General features: G+C 34.6%; 4 protein-coding genes across 6 annotated transcripts; 3 read left to right on the top strand and 1 right to left on the bottom strand.

The window, feature by feature from the left end:
• The first annotated feature begins 228 nt into the window (after positions 1-228).
• Positions 229-5,398, top strand: LOC101259471 (UMP-CMP kinase 3). Of its 3 annotated transcripts, none has more exons than XM_004245814.4 (8): positions 229-553; positions 1,814-1,838; positions 2,487-2,541; positions 3,672-3,789; positions 4,019-4,175; positions 4,277-4,357; positions 4,559-4,666; positions 4,993-5,398. In XM_004245814.4, exons 2-8 carry the CDS (start codon positions 1,824-1,826, stop codon positions 5,107-5,109), a joined length of 651 nt encoding a protein of 216 aa, XP_004245862.1. In that variant the 5' UTR covers positions 229-553; positions 1,814-1,823; the 3' UTR covers positions 5,110-5,398. The 3 variants fall into 3 exon arrangements, with proteins under 3 accessions (XP_004245862.1, XP_010325547.1, XP_004245863.1); XM_010327245.4 differs by having other exon boundaries at positions 274-553; positions 1,784-1,838; XM_004245815.5 differs by having other exon boundaries at positions 280-553; positions 1,780-1,838.
• Positions 5,399-5,582: 184 nt separating this feature from the next.
• LOC101259963 (transcription factor MAMYB) lies at positions 5,583-8,928 on the top strand. The gene has a single exon (XM_004245816.5). It carries the CDS (start codon positions 7,710-7,712, stop codon positions 8,667-8,669), a length of 960 nt encoding a protein of 319 aa, XP_004245864.1. The 5' UTR covers positions 5,583-7,709; the 3' UTR covers positions 8,670-8,928.
• A 2,400-nt stretch (positions 8,929-11,328) lies between these two features.
• LOC101260559 (uncharacterized) lies at positions 11,329-11,876 on the top strand. The gene has a single exon (XM_010327246.4). The coding sequence runs from the start codon at positions 11,427-11,429 to the stop codon at positions 11,733-11,735; it is 309 nt and encodes a 102-aa protein (XP_010325548.1). The 5' UTR covers positions 11,329-11,426; the 3' UTR covers positions 11,736-11,876.
• Positions 11,877-13,537: 1,661 nt separating this feature from the next.
• On the bottom strand, positions 13,538-20,186 carry LOC101260254 (phosphoacetylglucosamine mutase). Its single transcript, XM_004245817.5, has 9 exons — positions 19,767-20,186; positions 18,854-19,116; positions 17,464-17,583; positions 16,924-17,066; positions 16,602-16,844; positions 15,531-15,949; positions 15,274-15,449; positions 14,294-14,390; positions 13,538-13,922 (listed from the first exon to the last, which is right to left on the bottom strand). The coding sequence occupies exons 1-9, from the start codon at positions 19,825-19,827 to the stop codon at positions 13,768-13,770; spliced, it is 1,677 nt and encodes a 558-aa protein (XP_004245865.1). The 5' UTR covers positions 19,828-20,186; the 3' UTR covers positions 13,538-13,767.
• Positions 20,187-20,189: the final 3 nt, after the last annotated feature.

The raw sequence follows: 20,189 nt of genomic DNA, 5'->3' as shown, positions 1-20,189 counted from the left end.
GAAAAATTACTTTTATATACACACATTTACTTGTCTTATTCTCTATTTTTCCCTAAATTCACTCCAGATTCTTAGATGTTATAATTTTTCAAATTAAATTGATTTTCATACTAATATTTATGTGACTACAATCACTTCGCATTAGAATAAAATTATTTTTTAAATATTTTAAAATCAAATTATTTTCATCCTTAATAAATTTACGATTTTAAGCACATAATTAAAGCTGACATGTTGACCGCTATATTTTTATTTATTTTTTGGTTATATAGTAAAGTCACATCTAAGCAATTTACACTAGAACTTTCCATATTCTCCACCCAAAACGAATTGATTTTCTTCGACAACCAAATTAAAAAAAGTTCCTTTTTTTTTTCTATTGGAATCAAAAGAGACCAAATCCACAAAAGTGACACTTGTAACATCAGAAACTGAGAATTATATTCCCATTCTCTCTGGTCTTTATTTATTATCATAAATAAATTATAGTATATATAAGTTTTGTTCTACTTCTGCAACTTTCTAAACAAATTTGCAATATTGTGCAAGTCAGGTATTTTCCTTTCTCACTCAAACATTTTTTTAAAAAATTTTTTTGTATACAAAGTTGTGAACTTTTTTGTTTTGTAAAGGTATAGTTCTTGGAAATTTTGATGGGAGTTGAAAAAAGGGGAAATTTTGTTGTATGATGATTGAGCAATTGATTTGATCTGTATTCTGTATGATGTTTTTAGCTTTGTAAGAATTGTTGGTGAATTCAGGTAGAGTTGGAGTTAGAATTTTGAGTTTATGAATACGGGATTATAGAAAGAAAAAAATAAGGCAATTCAATACTTTGTTATATCGTGCTTTTCGGAAGTCAAGTTTGATTAATTTTCAAAATTAAATTAGATCACAATTATTTGATATATTAAACAAAATAATTAGATATTCTAAAACTATATGTAAAGTACTATAGATTGCGATTTGAAGTGGATGTTAATTTGATGTTTTTATAGTTTGACTTTAAAAATAGAAATTATGACAAACAATAACGGACGGACGGAGTTTTGTTCTTGCTATTTTATTTTCCAATTATTTCTTCAATTAAGAAAACTAAAGAGAATAAATAAGATTCTCTTAGCTCATTCGGGAGGAATACGAAGGAAGAGAATGATTAGAATTGGTTTTTGACTATTTTATCCGTCCTTTATTTTTAAAACATTAATAGAAGTTTAAGACAAATAACAATTTCCCCATTTTGTTCTCAATAGTAATTATTCTTTAAAACTACAAACACCTTATTAGTCAAAGTTCTACAACTCAAATGAGGTGTTTGTAGTTACTCCTTTCGTTCGGTATTGTTTGTCATGGTTTCTATTTTTAGAGTCAAACTATAAAAATTTTGACTAACATTTTAAGAAGCATTTTTTCATCATATTAATATGCAAAAAATTGTAATTTATAGTACTTTTCATATAGTTTTAGAATATATCTTTTTGTTTAAAATATCGAATTAATGTGGTCTAATTTACCTTTGAAAATTAGTGATATTGACTTTCGATAAGCGCAACATGACAAACATTTTCGGACGGAGGGAGTATTGAGAATAAAATGAAGGAAATAATAAACTTCTAAAATGATAAATAATTTGAGACAGAATGTTTTTAGCAATCATAACAGATAATTTGAGACAGAGGGAAATGTCAAGGTTTGGGCTAAAGTTAATTGGTTATAGTACTGTTATTTTAAACTTTTCTAGCAGGAAGTTTCATTATTGTTTTTCTATTTGTGAACAAGGTAGCTGCAGGAACTAAACATATTCTTTGTGCAGGCAATCCAAGATGGATTTACACAAGGTGAGAAAGAATCTTTTGGTGTTTCTGATTTCGATTCTATTATAGTTATCCGTATCGTCTTAATTTATTTTTTCAAGTTTGTTTTCATTGTCCTTCAAGTAATTGGTTAATATGCTTTGTGAAGGTTGAGATCAAGAAGTGTACTGTTTATCATCGTAATTGATTTGGTACAACACAGATTAATGAATACTCTTTTGTTTTTAGATTAGAGATTTGAAAAAAGAAAAATTATTTTGGTTAATAAAGAGAATGTTTCTTAAACTTGTTTCACCACTGAAGTCAACAACATTTGAGGCTTGTGTCCAAATATACAAATCGTACTTGTAATCTTACAAACAAAGATTCTAGTGATAATTCCTCATATGCTATGTCACTCTCACTGCTGAGTGCACATGAACTCTTCATGGTAAGGCATGTCCTGGTTCGTAGTCTCGTTTAACACGAACTTTCCCAGCTCAGATATTCAAAGTTTGTTGAGTAATAGTCCTGGGTTTGTATAACATAGACATCATTCTATTGTTAATGTGATAGTCATTTATGAGTCTTGCCAATTAAGCTAATATTGTCTCGAGCTGGTAGTTTTCTTATTTTTTGAATTAAACCATTTAATACTCTTTTGATCATTTGATCGGTATCTCGTTTTTGCAGGAAGGTGATACAGGCTCCGCAAAGCAGAAGAAGGTCAAGATTGTTTTTGTTATAGGTTGGGACTTCCGTAATTCTTTTACTTGCACTACCTGTTGTAATTACATCTACTGCAGTTATCTCTTTAGATGAAATTAAAACTGCATCTTGTGTTCCTGTTTTATCATGAAAAATGCATCTAGTTTTAACTGGTGTTTATACATAATATCTTATTTGGTCACGGTGGAAGGTGGTAAAAATTGGAAGTGACATACCATTTCTGCGGCTTCCATGCCTTGCATATCCGACCACCAGCGTAAAGGAAGGAAAAGCCACATTTTGCTGTGTTTTCTCTTTACCTTTTTGTTCTTATAGCTTTCCTCTGTTTAATTTTAAAATGATAGCTGAATATAAAAGTTGAGTGTGTTTATGGTTTCTGTAAACACCATTGACTTATGATCAGTATAGTCATCTGGATTTCACATCCAGTTTCGCCCAAAATGAAACAAGAAACATTGTTCATTGATGGTTATCAAATGGTCTTAGTTTAGATCGCGAGAGGGTAGAATTTACATGTGGTAATAGTGGAGGTTCATTCTAGTCTTTAGTTACAGTTTTATAAAAGTCAAATATAAGGCAGGTTTGTGTTATTTCAAACTTCGGGGGACTGAACTTGAGGGCTACAGATATGCATTCTGCTATAAAAACTCATAATGAATAAAGAGGCAGGACTAGTGTGGTCTTGTGTCTCAGAATTTTAGTTGTATGCATGATAGACACGTTTAAGCGTGTTAAAGGTATATTCAAGCACTTGATCAGCTATAGGAAATTACAACGATGAACAGTGGTCTATTTAGACAATGTCTTTTAACAGTGTATAGGTTGAACAAACTAGAAACTAAGTTCTTGAAGAACTTCTTAATAGATGAAGTCTCGTTCCAAACCTTCTCTTGAACTTGCTTCAGTGTGCTTTACACCTTTGCATGATCAACCTTGTAAGTCGTTAATACAATGCTAACTAATACATTATACGTACATTCCTAAGCATAAGGAGTACTTAATAAGATCGCAAGGGACAGACGTCATAGAAGTGTTATGGATTCTCTTGCTTGTGGCTTATATCATGTGATATTTCTCTTTATCTCTATTTTTTTAGAAACATAACTTCCTCCTTTCCTTATTTTCACATTGGGATGCTTTATGTTACAGGTGGTCCGGGGAGTGGTAAAGGAACACAATGCAAAAGAATAGCACAACAATTTGGATACACTCATCTTAGCGTTGGCGAGATTCTACGTCAAGAAACCAGTTCTGGTTCTGAAACTGGGTAATGTTACGTTATTCAGTAACCGTTTTTAATTCTCGATAAATTCGTAGTTGTTACCCTAGTATGTTAACTTATATGCTCCTAGAGTATATACAATGCAATTAGTTTCATCAAAGATATCCTCTATGCCGTTACTTGGATTATATCCACTTTGTAGGCTTACAGTTCTGTTAAGTAAGAATGTTATGTCACAACGCTGTCTTTATTTCTTTCGTTCGCTTTATTTCAGCCATATGGTTCAGAAAATTATGAAGGAGGGAAAGCTTGTTCCGTCGGATGTAACAGTGAGGCTTCTTCAACAAGCCATGCAGGGAATTGATAATGACAAATTCCTCATCGACGGCTTCCCCCGGGATGAAGAGAATGTTAAAGCATTTGAGGATCTTGTAAGTTTAATTTTTTGTTCAACTGTTTCTAGTGTAAGTCAGTAGCACCCTGATTTTGCTTGTATAATTTGAAATAACTATCGTTTCGGATTTCTTTGTAGACAAAAATGGAGCCTGAGTTTGTCCTTTATTTAGATTGTCCACAAGACGAAATGGAGAAGCGCTTGCTATCAAGAAATGAGGTATTTTTATCCTTTGTTGTTCAGGCTCTCCAAAATGCTGCCCCACCCGTGTCGGACCCTCCAAAAATGCACTACTTTTGGAGGATCCAACATGCACCTGACAGAATTTTTGAAGAGTCGAGGAACATAGTATTAGGGTACATCGATTTAACACTTACATCAAGGACCTTTTTTTTAACTTAATTCAGAGTAACTATGCAGGGAAGAGAGGATGATAACATCGAGACAATAAGGAAGCGATTGAAAGTTTTCGTGGAGTCAACTCTCCCTACAATTGAATACTATGAATCAAAGGGGAAAATTAGGAAGGTAAAACACTACTCTATAATCTTCTTCTATTGTTGAGTAGGGTGGTGGACGTAGATATTGAATCGGTATAACATGTAACGATTTTAGTCGGAGGTGAGTGCAACATTTTAGCATCGAGTTCATCTGAACCCAATACTTTCAACTCAATGCAGAGCATAAATTTATATGTTTAAAATTGTATATTTGTCACACATAGTACTTGTGAACTTATAAATCTTAAAAATACAATAGTTCAACGTTAAGAATTGAATTCGTAAAGTTTAAATCCAGGACACATCCACCTGTTGTTTTAGTAATAACCTCTTCCTTGTGTCTGAACATATCAGGTTGATGCTGGAAAATCTATTGATGAGGTTTTTGAATCCATCAAAGTTATTTTCTCACCAGGAAAAGATAACAAGATGCCACCAAGTAAACACAAGTGCAAATGCTTGATACTTTGAATGGATGATTGTCTTCAAAGCTTGGTAATTCACAAATATTTTTACTAATGCGCGAGATTTACCTTATAGATACTATCCGTGTGTTTGAACTTGTTGCAATAAGTCATGTCGTGGCTATGAATCCATTATTATTGACGGCTGGAGGCCAATCGTCTTTCTGGGGATTTGATTGTGTGGAAAACTATATCGCAAGTGTATATAAGCTAAACTATGTATCGTATGATATCTACATGTTTCTTGTTAATGAATGAAATGCAAAGGCATAGTGTGTTGTGAATTTAAGTAGTAATATATGTGTTACAATCACTTGTGATCTCTGTTGGAAATTTCAAATGACATATTGTTATTTAAAATTATCTTCATGTATATCTGTTCCTCAAAATACCAAAAGGTTTTCAACTTGACTTGGTAATATATTCGTGCTATTGTTTGTTCGTTTAAAGAATGTCCCTTTCTTTTTTGACAACTTTTTTGTAATTTTTTACGTGATAGTTCCAAATTTCTATGTTTCTCATGTACTAGTGTAAGATTGTTGTGAGTAATTGATAAAATAGTCGATGTATGTGCATGTCACTATATTTATAAGAGAAAATGTCAAGAAATTGAAAAAACATAAAACAGAAGTAGTTAGTTACTAATAAATAATGTGACAAATTACTCTAAGCAAATGAGTACTAAGTCAAATTTTGTTTTTGTTTTTTGATGGTATTATATAAAGAGAATATTCAATGTTAATTGAAATTGTATAGGGGAGATTCTAGTGAGATTATAACAGGCAAAGACAGATTCAAGATTTAAATTTTATGGATTCATGTTTATTTTTTTGTTATAACTTTCACGAGTCTTTATTTTTTACAAATAAATTTATATTTTATATCGAAAATACTCATGTGTACTTATATTCTAAATCCGCCTCCGGTTATATATAGCAAATAATTAAGATGCTATGATCCGGCTTGCCAATTTATTCATCTTCAATTACTTGTCTTTATATTTTGGCTTCACTCTCCAAAATATTAAACCTCTAAATCCTTGATTAATACTTATATTGTAAAAAATAAACACAAGAAAACAATTTTGGCCCTTCAATTTTTTATTCTTGAATTATTAAGGCTCTCTCCTAACACTATATAAACCTTTGCTTAGGACACATTAATCACTACACAAATCGTATCATTAGAGGTTATACTTAAGTGATTAACTATTCTCTAAGCCATGGCAACAGGGATTTCATCTCCTAATTATACAGCAATTACGTTGGTAATATTGATTACCATTTCTCCAATTTGTTGCAATGTTAATAGTACTAAAAGTGCTAGAAATTCACCAGTTTTAGTACCCAATGTGTCAAGTTTAAAAGTTAAGAGAGAAGATGTTTCATCAAAAGAGAAGATGGGGGGCAGAAATTTGCTATTGCTTAATTTGGGGGGTTGCGCCTGCAATTTATGCTTTCCTCGAAGCTGTAATTGTGGTGTTTGTGATTTTTATTTTTGTTGCCTAAGCAGAAATTAGGAGTAAAACACAAAATTAAGGAAGATGTTTTATCTAATTATTTTTATAAGAGTCAAATTATGTACGTTTAAAGATTAAGAGTGTGACTTGTAAAACATATACATGAATTTTTACTTAATTTAATATGATACTTATTGTTAAAGTATGGTATGTTGCGATCTTGCTTTCATGCATTTATATAAAAAGATATATATGAAATGCACCTCAAGTTCATGTTGATCTTCACATCTCACTAACTATGATAACAACTAGAGTTTGTTATATGTTAACAAAAATAAAAAATAAATTTGACAATAACAAAAAGGCATTTCTGTCGTCATTTCAGTGAGACCCAGAGTTCAGAAAGTTACTTGAATAGCAGACGACATATGTACTTAGTACTCGTTTTGGTTCTGGCTAATCCACTGATATGCTCGTTAAAAAAGCTCCATATCGTAGTCGAACAATATCTTCGCAGACACTGCGCTTCTCATGTATTGAAAAGGTTTCCTTAGCGTGAAATTCCATAAGCACGATTCGAAGATGGTAGAATATAGACGAATCATATCATTACCTTGTCGAGGTAGATAGATTGTTTTTCAAAGATGTTCGATTAATAACAACAAATTCAAGTACAAAGAAAAAGAAAACAATGTTGAAAATATAACAACCAACAAGAAAAACAATGTAAAATCTACCAGAAAGGAACAAGAATAAGAAAATAGTGCGATATTTGAAACACGATTAACAACAAATAATGATAGGTATGAAAAATAAGAACTACTACAATAATAAAACTAGTACAATAACAGTAACACTCGAAAAACCAAGAACAACAACCCTGTGCTATCTACTAACTTTCTGCCCTAACATGCAACCTTCATAACTTGTTATCTACAATCACATTATCTATAAGCTGAAGATATATCATGTCTTGAACAATCACTCTTCCCGTCTCTCGATACTTCTTCGATCTATTAAAGGATCACTTTTAACTTACTACAAACATAAAGGATCAATTTTTGCATTTTTCTCAATTTTATCACATAGTATAAGTTTTGTAAAATAAGAAAAAATTAAGCTTTCAGGCACTGACCTTTCGTTTGTCAATGGAGTTCTTAGACGAAGACGCCAAACCCAGATTTCTCTTCCAATCAAAGCCATTGCAGCAATCCAATTCCGATCCGGAAACCCAAACCCGTTCTCTATACCGACCCGGAATCATCATCTCCATCTCTCTTGCTGTTCTTTTCTTCGCTCTTTCGATCCTCTATTTCTCTTTTGAACCCTTCGGATCCATCTTCTTATGGATCTCTCTTTCCCTCCTTGTCGGACCGTTTGCTCCTTCTTCTGTCACAGGTGGTGATATCCGGGTCGGACTCGGAGAACCCATTCAAGACCTGCCTAAAGATGATCTTTCTGATACCGAACCCGATACGAAAAAATCAAACAGAAGATCTAACAGACCCACCAAGAAAAATGTTGACTTTGAGCCTGTGTTAGCTACCAATTATGATCTAAAACCGGAGAAAACTAATGGGTCGGTGGCAAATTCGAAGAATAGTAATGGGTCGGTTGCGAATCTGGAGAAAAAAGTGGGGGATGGTGTGTGGAATGAAGGGGATGAGGAGTTGCTGAGGAAGATGACGGGGAAGCATCCAGTGGGGAAACCGGGGCGGTGGGAGGCGATAGCAGATGGGTTTAACGGGAGATACAAAGTGGAAAGTGTGATTAAGAAATCTAAAGAATTGGGTGAGAAGAAAATGAGTGATGGGGATTCCTATCAGAGGTTTTTGAAGGACAGGAAAACAGTTGATAAGAGAGCTGAGGGTGGAAATGAGGCTGATTTCGAAAATGTGGAGGCGAAAAAGGCGGTGGAGAGTGGATGGAGTAGTGGGGAGGATTTAGCTTTGCTTAATGCATTGAAGACATTTCCAAAGGAAGTGGCAATGAGGTGGGAGAAAATAGCAGCTGCTGTGCCTGGGAAGAACAAAGCAGCTTGTATGAAAAGAATGGCTGAGTTGAAGAAGGATTTTAGAAGCTCTAAGTCTGCTAATGCTGAAGCTTAGGCATAAAGATCAGTTATTGATTCAAATCTCATAGGAAAATTTTCAGCTATGTTGAGGTAACATATTTTACGATATACAATACTTACTTATTTGTTCGAAATCACTACTTCATTAATTGACATTGTGATTTGTTGAGGAAGAAATTGTAAGTCGACCAGTTGTTCAGTTAAAAAGTTTTGAAGTTATGTTCTATGAAATCTGTAACTTGACAATGATTTATATGAATAAATGCATTTCCACTTTGTGGAGATTGTGCTCACAGTGCGTATGCCGTATGCTAAGCATGGAATTGTCCTTCCAAATTTTGAGTTGCAGTTCGCTAAAGATAATCTCTTGACGTTTAATGTCAAATCTTTGATCTTGACACTTTGTGATGGCTGGAATCAAAATGCTTTGATGCTTCAAATTGTTAAATGTTACAATATCACTCTTTCAATTTTTTTTCTTGCTATTAGCTAGAATTAAGTCTGCTGTGCAATCATTATGCAGTATAGGATAGTAAGCGACTCAGCTTGATGCAGAAAATAAGTGTTACTTTAACTTTCTTGATTAGCTCTAGCAGCAGGATTTTGTGGCAAAAGGAAGATCGGAGCTATTTAGCGGATATATTAACTTGGCTATCGATCTACCGGCCACAAGATTAACTTGATAATAAGAATGCATAGGCAATGTCACTCCTTATCAAATGAATATATGGACATTTTATCAAAAGTTGGTAAAAATGATAATTTGTACTTTGTATGGTAATTTTTTTTTTTTTTGTAATGGTCTGTATGAAAAACTCAAGTGTTCAAACGTAGGAGATAGAATTGCTTGTGCTACCTGATTAGGCTAGGTATAGATCATCTTGTTGAAATTTGTAACTAAGGGGCTGATGTGTAATTGAGATTTTGTAAATAACAACCTGAAGACCTTAGGTTTGAGTCATTTGACCCCCAACTATGACACCCAGTGAGCCGTCTATGCTGCCATAGTTGGGGAAAGTTGACCTGACTATGCTTGTGGGTTGCTGCAGGCTGTCATAGATTAGTTGTGGTGTGTTCAAGCTGGCATGGTCTCCGACATTGAAAGGAACAGTCATGTTGAGCAAAGTTCATGTTGAACCTTTGCTCAAAAGTCCTAGCATTCCTCTTATTTTAGACGTAGGCATTGCATCCCTTAATAAAGCACAATTATAGTAGTGTTTGCTGGTAAAATCCGTTCTCAATTTCCTTTCTTCCTCCTCTGGCCCCCCAACCAGGGTCACCGGTCTTCCATTGGCTATATATGTGCGTTACAACAACAATCTAGCCTCTCTCTTTTGATCTGCATTCCTTCTCCAACTCTTTTAAATTCTCAATAGTATTTAGGAACATGTAGAGAAGCTTTTAGCAATTCTCTGTTTTAAAGCAATTAACCTATATTTCCAGTACGAATGTTTTCACATACATTGACTGAGCAATGATTCAGTTCATGATTCTACAGGTTTGAAAAGGACTTAAAAATCTCATGTATCAAAAAAGTATTTTAAAAAATATCCATAAAGTTGATGAAAAATAATGCTCCATGAAAAGACAGTGACATAAGTGGAGTTCAAGGAGGATAAGATGTACGTAGACCTTACCTCTGCCTCGTGGAGGTAGAGAGGTGGTTTCCAATAGATTAACGACAATATCATTTCTATTTTGTTGCTCATAGGTGGAGCATTTGATCAGTTGTTTGGAGAATCTAGTCGTTTGCTGATCTTGAGGGAGGGGAAGGAGAAAATGTGGATTTTTATTTATCCTAGTGAAGAAAGAAGGTTTATTTAAAGGGTGATTATGGTTTTTAAAAAGTCGATCGGATCGAATCATATCAAATTAATTTTTTAGATTTACAAAAATACAATGTTAAGTTTGTTCTTTGTGAGATTGTCTTTACTTTAAATTTCAGTATATAGCAACAAAAAAGCATTTTCATACACTCTTCGTAATAAGAAGAGTGGTGTGTCATGTGATTATAATAAAAATAATGAGTAATTGCTTCTGTCGATTGGCATTTTATACGACATCATAAAGAGTCATTCTATGTAACATAACTTTTGAGTATTCAATTCTTTCAAATTTTATCAATTGCAATCGTCGTTAGATAATGTTTAAAAAACGAAATTATACATCTTCAAATAATTAAAAATTGACATGACATAATTTTCTAAGCATGACTCATTCATCTACCCCGTCTTTAGATAATTAACACGGGATATAAGCACTTTCAATTAATTAATATGAGACATAAGTTTAACTCACATATCAATATCAATGTAGTTTGCGGGATATAAGCACTTTTAGTTAATTAATATGAATTTCTTAATCTTTAATGATTTAGTATGATTATCTAAACAAAAATTGTAGCTTGTCGAATGGTGAAATTTTCATTATGGTATCTAAAGTTGAAAGGTGCAACTTTATTCACCTCTAAAAAAAATATCATGTCACATGGATATTAATTCTTATTAGAAAAATTATATTATCTTGATCTGAACATTAAATTATCAAGCATTTAATTTACGAATTAATTCAATAAATGATATTAACTCAACCATAAAATTCAACCCACTAGATCAATCCAACAAAAATAGATCTTTATACCATTCATAATTTTTTTTTATAAATTAAAGATATCGAGTTTGATTAAACGAGAAACGAAAGCACTAAACATAAAAACTATCGAGGGTATCACAATTTAAATATAGAGGAAATCCGATTATCCGCACTACAGTGTGTAAGCAGCGAAATAGCCATGGGGATTCTGTCATGGTGGAAAGGCGACAAAAATGAAACCCCTAAAACAACCCAAAAACCCGACCCGAAACCCCAAATCTCTTCCGACAAGCCGGAGGTTCCCGGCATGAACGGAGCTGTTGAGGTTTCCAGGCCCAACCCACCGCCGACCGACATAACCGTTTTCGAATTTGGGTCTGTGGCTGCTTCTGTTGATAAGGTCACACTTGCCGGGTATTGTCCTGTTTCTGACGAGCTCGAGCCTTGCCGTTGGGAGCTTATGCCGGCGAGTGGGTCGGATGCTCCTCAATTTCGAGTGGTTTTCTGATTGGGGTAAGCAAAGGAAAGAGTTCGTATGGAACTTGTGAGGAAGATTTGTGATTTTGAGTTAAAAAGGTTCTCTTTTTTGCTGAATTTAGTGTAATTTACTGAACATGACGTAATGAAAAAACCCTAATTTAGTTGGGAATTTACTGGTTTCATGTTCTTGATAATAGCTTTTGGATGCATTTTTATGTTTTTGTTTTTAAGTTTGTGTGGTTGCTATTCTGAATTTTTGTTTCCCTTAAAGCTTTAAGAGCATGATTTATCCAGCCCATCCCGATTAGTTAGGGATTGATGGTAATTGATTTATGTTGGTTAATTGGAGGCTTGAAGCATAGTTGAAAGCTTGAAAGCGAGGGTCTATTCGAAACAACCTCTCTACCTCTAGGTAGGGGTAACGACTACGTAGACTCTACACTCCCTAGACTCCGAGTATATGGATATGTTGTTATAACTTAGGCATGGTTGATATTCTTATTGAGGCTATTAATGTGTGTTAGCTATGATCCTATGACTAGGAAGAACTGAAGGAGAAGACAAATGCCAACTTGTTTCAATTTTATAGCACTATGATCTTATAAGCAATTTCAATGGACAGTCTCTGTGGAAAGTCTGTGATTAGTTTAATAGGTCTGTAGTAATTGAAGGAAATGAGTTGTGAACCTGGAAAGATAAGAACACAACGGGGTCACCTTCTTTGTTTGTTTGATTTGACGGGCAACGGTCCGTTGTGTTCTTAAGAATCAAGAAAAAAGAGATCTTTCTAATCTGTAAACAAAAGGGTATCCTCTTCTTTCCTGTCTGTATTGTTTGAAGAAGTATGGCGAAGTTTCTTTTGACGGTTAGACGAAGAAATGTGGGTGCAGTCAGGTGCAAATGTGTTCTATTTTGATGCATCCTTACAAGTTTATAGCTATTCTTGTTGCTTGCCGATTGAGTATTTTTCATGGTTAGTGTTTGTGAAGTCTCAAGATACTTTTTCCAGTGCTAAGATTTTGCAAATTTTCTGTTGTAAACGTGATAATAACTCTACAAAATACTCTAAAAAGGTATTTTGCAACGGAATTGAAGCTTTCCAAGGTTGTCATGGTTTTGCAAGAGGTTCTTTTTGCTGTAAGTTTTAAGTCTGGCGAATAACTTCCTATATCTCATTGTTTTCCTGTGTTCTGCATATGCTTGAATGGTTTGGTTATTGATGTGTTACTATAAAACATACAATTTTAGTGACTCTTCAGAACCATTTAGGTACAAATGGTCATTAATCTTCTCCTTCCCTTAGAAGATTGACTGGTAAGAAATAGGTTATCCAAGACAGCTCCACTATGAAGGGGCGAATATTGTTTCACATCTGGTAAAATTGAAAACACATGATATGTAGTTTCATTTGTGGGTGTACTTTATCGATGCACTATCGATAAGATTGGTGCTTTTTGGACACCATTAGACTGGGAAAGCCTCCTCTAACTGTGTGTTTTGAGAAATAGAAAGAAGGGAAAGAATTAGTGTTTACTGTTGTGTCTTCTCTTGATGCTTGTGTCTGTATAGTTTGAATTGATGTTTATAAGGTTATTATTTGCCTTGGTAGTAGGCAGATTCATATTGCAAGTGTTACAAGGTGTAATTGAAAAACCAGGTACTGCACCTCTGAGTTTTCTCGAATGCTAGACCTATACTGTAAGTTGTTTTGTGTCATAAACAATTAGAATGAAAATGTAAATACAAAATCTAAGCAACATAAATTCAATTAGAAATGGAAAATGTAAATACAAAATCTGAGCAACATACATAAAAATGAAGATGCAATGATTATCAAAAGTATTTTTAAAAAAATGCATATAATTATTAACTAGAATATGTTTCCAAATATTTTTCAATAACTCTACAAGAGAGAGGTCGAGGACCATAAACCTTATCTCACTAACACCCAAAGCAGATAGAAAACGATGATCTTTTATCAGATAGTTCAGCATTTTATCTGTTAAAAAGCAGTTAAAATATTATCAAAATTCGGAGTACGATTTTGTTAGTGAGTTCAATCAAGCAGAGCCAGAACCGAGATACTGATCCACAAGTCTTGCAACTGAAGAGGCTAGTGCATCTGCAGCATCCTGGGTGGTTGCTTCAGCATATACTCTTACAACATCCTCAGTCCCAGAAGGTCTAATGAAACATCGTCCTCGGGGATATTTTGCTGGATAAATTAAGAAATACAGGTTTAATAGCTTATTAGAGAGTATTCAATGACAAAAATTTGCACATGTTGACATATTTGATCAAGATAAGGCACTTGTAACACATGATTAAGCAATGGATGTATATAGGGGGCCATAAGAAATAAGCAGCTAGACAAGTTGTGGGTTCTTTTTAACTTTTCTTGGCTGAAAATTGAAGTTCAACATTTGTTTATGGAGGCTGCAACTGGAAAACATAGAAACTAAACATTCCTGCTACCACCACGAGTGGGGGAAGCAAGGGGGAGACACACTTACATCTCCTTCTATTAGAACAAAAACTAATCACAAATTTGTAATTCACCATGGTAAGTAAGTTGATGTGAATTACCTATTTCAGCATTAATGGCTTCTTGAATACCAACAGGCTGAACAGCCACAGTCTCTGCATTAGCTGTGACAACTGCAGTTCTGTCGCCAACCTTTACCTGAAAATACGAGGATCTTGGAATACTTTCAAAGTGAAATTTCCTTATAATAAGATGAACTACCTACAAACAGACCCATTCAAGCTCACATACAACGGATAGTGCATGTCCCACCCCGAGTCCCTCCCAACAATTATGAATTGATGAGGAACGGGTGGAAAAAAGAGAAACTTTATAGTTTTGAGACATCACTGCCTAATCACAGCCTAACCTGTGTCTATTGGTTTATTTATTTCTGAATGTGATGAAATGCACTTGAGCTACTGGATTAGCTGAATTTATGTGTTCTTCTTACCCTTCTTTTTAGCTATTAGTTCTGTATTTTAACCTTCTTTCTTTACTCTCTCCTTAGCTTTTGATTTAGCCCAAGTGGATGATAGATAAGTTAAAACAGTGAATTGACTGTTTACTCATTTATTGCATTAATGACTATTTCTATTTCTATTAAGAAAATGAAACATATGGGGTTCAATCCATTAGCCATGAACAAAATGAGGGTAATTCTGCAACTGTTTTCAAAGAATTCACATGTCTTGTGCATACCTCATGATCTGAACAAGGGACATGAGAGAAAAGAAAACTATACTTGAAGCCAAAACAAAATTAATATGTTATACTACACAACTAAATATCTGATACAGAAGTCTCATCAACATTGGAATCCAGTGTTTGTTTATGGGCAGTTCGCCACACGCTGATTAGTAATCAGTAGTACTGCACCATCATGCTAGTCGACAGAGAACAACAGCGAATTTCTAAGTCTATGGATCTATGCCAATAGGAACAACAGCAATCAGAATATCAACGGTATTAAAACAGTAATTGAAGTCCCTAATGATGGATTTGAATTCTTGTAACTCGAATGCAAAGGTAGAAGAATGACCTTTAATTGTCTGCTAGGTAGATCATGATAAAGCTCATTCCATCTACATATGGACCATCCCATGTATTGCAAGATAACCTCCACTAGAAGAAGTCCACTTAAAGCATCTCCCACGGCCTGATTAATCAACTGACTGACAGCCAAAAGTCTTGAAGCAGCCTTCTGTTTTGCTGAACCTAAAATAAGTTAAGATAAAATAGGTGTTTAGATAAAGGTAGTTAAGGGCCATCACAGTAACAAAGGAGATTGGCTCAGACCTTCTGATGTTGATAAAAGTGTCTTGTGAGTAGACTCCAGCCGGCATAGATAAGCTTCTGAAAACAAGATAGTTCCATGCCCATTCGCCTCAAAATATATGCCAATATCAAATTCAGCAGCTTGTTCATGCAAGTATTTGACTCCTGTTGGAGTAAGCACAACTTCTAGACCCATCTCTTTAAGGTAATCAGTTGATGCTCCATTCGCATAAGCTGTCTGTACAACACCTAAATGTGCTTGGTAAGAGTCATTATTTTTGTTGCTTTCACCATCGTTCAAAATACTTAATTGCTCCTTGATAAATAAGGCATACAAAGACAATATCTTGTCTCCATCAACGAGTTCAATCTTGTTACTTTCATTCAATATAACTGAAAAATAGACTAGTCGATCAGCATCCCCGTCCAAACTGGCACACCTGAACCACTAGGAGCATTAAAGTAATCAATTTCCGCTTCTCTACTATGGAAAATGAGGATTTTAACAAGTATTGGAGAAACAGTAAGATTACCATAAAAACAAATGATGCTAACCATAACCTGTATCCACTGTGACTAGATATGAGTATAAGATAAGAATCTTCTTAATGAAGATCTTCCTAAATGTTGTGTTTCTTGGAATCGAATTTCCATCGAGTTGGAAATTGCAACAGAGTGCAATCTAAGAGGCCTTATCAGGTTAGCAACTCCTATGCAAACATAGCATCCTAAATAAGGCCAAGGAAGGCAACAGAAGTGCAACAACATAGGTATAAAAAGGATCTTAACAAATCCATATGATGAAAACAAGTTAAACCAAATCATCGTCACCACTCACCAGTGGGAGAAATCACATAGGATGTATTCAGATTTCCTCTTTCTGGTTTGTATCTAGACAGTAGGTCCACACTACTCCTATATTCTTGGATAGGTAAAATAGGTTCATATTACTCAACTTCCATCCAAATGAAAATTAAATTAGTGATTGCCATGTTACAGTTAAACAGAACTAGGCTCACTAGATAGCCAAACACGGTGATTAGACATTGTTCAACAAAAGTTATTCTATAAAAGAATAACAAGATGTGTCACCTTAAGCCAGCATCAGCAGGACCAAATCCACGTGGAGCAACCTTCTCTTTTTGCACATAGTCAGCACCAACACCTTCATTAAGCATACCTTCTCCCCGGTTACGAACTTCAATGCACAACCCAGTCAACATCTTCTTGAAATGTTCAAGCTTTTCACCACCAACACCATCTGCCCCGTCCACCACCAATGCATTATCATCACCATTTTTCCTGATTCCCTCAGGCTTCAAATCCATCAAACACCTATAGAAGTTGGTAGCATTTCTATCAAAACGTATCAACTAAATTTAAAGGCTTCAATAAACAGTCGACTCAAACTGACCTGAAAGAGCTTGAAAGTTGATGAAAATAACTAGATTCAGATGCCTCCAGGCCTCTATTTCTTGCTCGAACCATCCAATGCAGTTGTGGTGTTGTAACTACTCCCATGTCAGTTCCAATTGCTCCAACAATTGAAGTTATTCCCTTTCAATTGATATTTAGTACTGATAAGTACAACTGAATTGTAAATCATATTGTTCTATCTAACTTAAAGCTCTTTTGGCAGTTGTATTCTGCAAGTTTATGCATAAAATGGAAGGCCAACAGGAGGCATAATCATTAAAAGACAAGGAAAAGAAGGAGGAGAAATATCAAACCTAACACAGAGAACAGAAATAGGCCAAAATTTTTTTTTTCTACAGAATCATCTAGCCAGCCACCAGATAAATTTAATAAGAAAATAACTGAGTGCATAACAATATGATGCACGAGGCCAGAGCCTATAGCAGTCTGTGTTCCACCTCAATTTAACTGCAGTAAAGCAGATAGACTGACTAAAGAAAAGTGAACAAAGCCCATGGAAGCTACACAAAAGACATACTTGTTTGGCAGCGTCAAGAAGAGGCTCTCCACTAGGCCTTGTGTCTCTTCCTAATAACACCTCCGGTGGTTGTCTTCCTTCAAAGCCAATATCTTCTTCCTTTGCAAATTCAGTTATTAGCTGTTTCCAGACAAGATATTATGAATCAGAACCTAGCTAATTGACAGAATACTAATCCATTACTTGATGCAATGGACTACAGGAAGAAGCGCAAAACAGAGAAGATAACATCAAATTTTTATGAGCTGTGCAAATGTCAAACTACTTTATCATCATCACTAAAAATCATTATAAGCACCAAAGTAACTCAGTCATGCAGTGCAACTATAACTACATATTGGAGTCTCAATCAATAGCAACAGTCCAGAATCACATTATAATAATGTTGAACTTCCAATAATCTAGAAAAAGGAACCCTCTTTCCACCTTCTCAATACTAATTATGGGAAGTTCAACCAATAGAAAAATTACAAAAACCAATTACAAGAAATGTCCAACATTTGTTTCATCTTGCCAGTTATACTCTAAGAATACTTATTTTCTCGTTTCTGTTCTTCTACTTTTGTTCAAGTGGCATGTGCTAGCTATGACTTTAAGAAGATTATCAGAAGAGGTGAAAGGATAACCATCGAACTAATACACCCCATCACCCATCATAGGAAGTTGTGATCATTAAGGGGCTGAGAGAACATGAGTTTTTCCCTATAGTGATAATATACTTCACTAACTTAAACTACTTAAATGAGTTGTGCCCAATGCCCATTATGCAACGCCATGGCATATGAGTACTGATTTAGAAGAAGTCTGAACACCAACCCTACCTTGAACAAAAGAGATGTACAAGCAAGGAAATTTTCTCGATAAAGAAAGTATTGAACTTCTCGACCACTGCACCTGTAGCAACTCAAAGTTTCTCTACTCGGCTCTTCTGTCCATTAGTTTAATCAAGAATTTATTCGAAAGATTCTAACTTCATTTTATTATCTCTTTCTTCTCTTTCAGTTGAATTTTCCCCTTCTTTCCTTTCTCAGCAACACTTTCACCCAACAATTTTCCATATCTCTCAATCCCTCTATCTAGCCTTATTTCCAGCAGCCATCTTAATTTTTGTAAAGTAATCCACTTTTTCCTAAACAGTATACTATAACAGTAACCATAGATAATGCCTCAATTGCAAACTACTTGTACCCGTTGTGCTCTATTCCAGCCCATTTCATAATCATAGGAACCTTCAAAAGTATCCAGATTTATCAAATTAACATACATTTTTTCCACTCGAATGATTATAAGTATATAAGAAAAATGATTGTAGTTTTTTCTTTTCCATTTTTCAAAAAGTTTTAAAACCACAAAACTGGTGTATGTATGTTAAAAAAGAAAACATTGGAACCTGAAGGAGGGAACGGGGATCAGGGGCATTAGCAATGGCATCAGCAAAAGGCTCCCAATCCTGAGTCAACATTCCACCACTTGGATCAGCCACTTTGACTCCATTGTCTGATATTTGATTGTGGGATGCAGTGATCATCAAACCTATAACTGATCCAGTCTTTAACGACCTTAACGCCGCCAATATCCCCACTCTGAACACCGTTGATTCCAACAACGATGCATCAGCTCGAAACCCAGCTGTCCCGTACGATAGCTTCACCCCTGTTCATACATTTTCCAAGAAAACAAATCAACAATCAATCAACCACATCTCAATCCAAAACTAGTTGAGTCTGTTTTTTTATGAATCATTTGCTTTTCTATACCCAATTGGACTCATTTGGCTCATACATTGTCCAAGAAAACCAATCAACTACATCTCGATACAAAACTAGTTGAGTCTGTACTTTTATGAATCATTTTACATTTCTACACTCACTTGAACTCATTTAAGCTGATACATTTTACAAGAAAACCAATCAACAACTCATCGACATCTCGATCCAAAACTAGTTGGATCTCTTTTTTTATGCATCATTTCCATTTCTACACCTTCTTGGATTCATTTAGCTCATACATTTTCCTAGAATACATATCAACAATCAATCAACTACATCTCGATCCAAAACTAGTTGGGTCTGTTTTTTTATGAATCATTTGCATTTCTACACCCACTTGGTCCCATTTGATTCATAAATTCAATATGAAATCAGTCAACAATCAATCAATTACGCCTCAATTCCAAATTAGCTAACGCTTATTATATAAACTAATGATTTTTAAAAAAAGAAGTCAAATTGGGAATAACAATATTGGAGTTTTTGAAGGAGATCTCGGAAAATTCAATGTGTGAATCATTATAATAATAATACCTTTGGGAGGAGGAAAACGAGCGGCGGATTCGAGGAGAAGTGATTGCTGCTTTTCGTTCATCTTTTTGCTCTTTTTGGTTCTGGAAAATTGAATTGAGCTTCAACCAGAGAACACTCTGTCTTCAATGGAGTTTATACTTCTTTCTAGTTTGCTATTCTTTTATTTGCTCCTTTTATTTTGTGATTATGCCTTTTACTCTTTTACTCACATTTGAATTTGGCAAACTCGAACCGAGACATTTAATTAAGGACAATGTTTACTTGAAGAGGAAGCTTTATTTTCAGTTGGCATGTTTGAAGTTGAATCGAGATATTTAATTAAAGAAAAACGTTTGCTTAAAGAGGATAGTTTATTTTAATTATCGCATTTGAATTGACATAGGCGATTCCATATTCAGAGAAAATCGAATTCAAGACTTCGGA

The sequence above is a fragment of the Solanum lycopersicum genome, chromosome 8, assembly GCF_036512215.1.
Source record: "Solanum lycopersicum chromosome 8, SLM_r2.1".
Taxonomy (NCBI): Eukaryota; Viridiplantae; Streptophyta; class Magnoliopsida; order Solanales; family Solanaceae; genus Solanum; species Solanum lycopersicum.
Note: the sequence above shows the minus strand (reverse complement) of the source record. Positions and strands in the feature narration are given on the sequence as shown.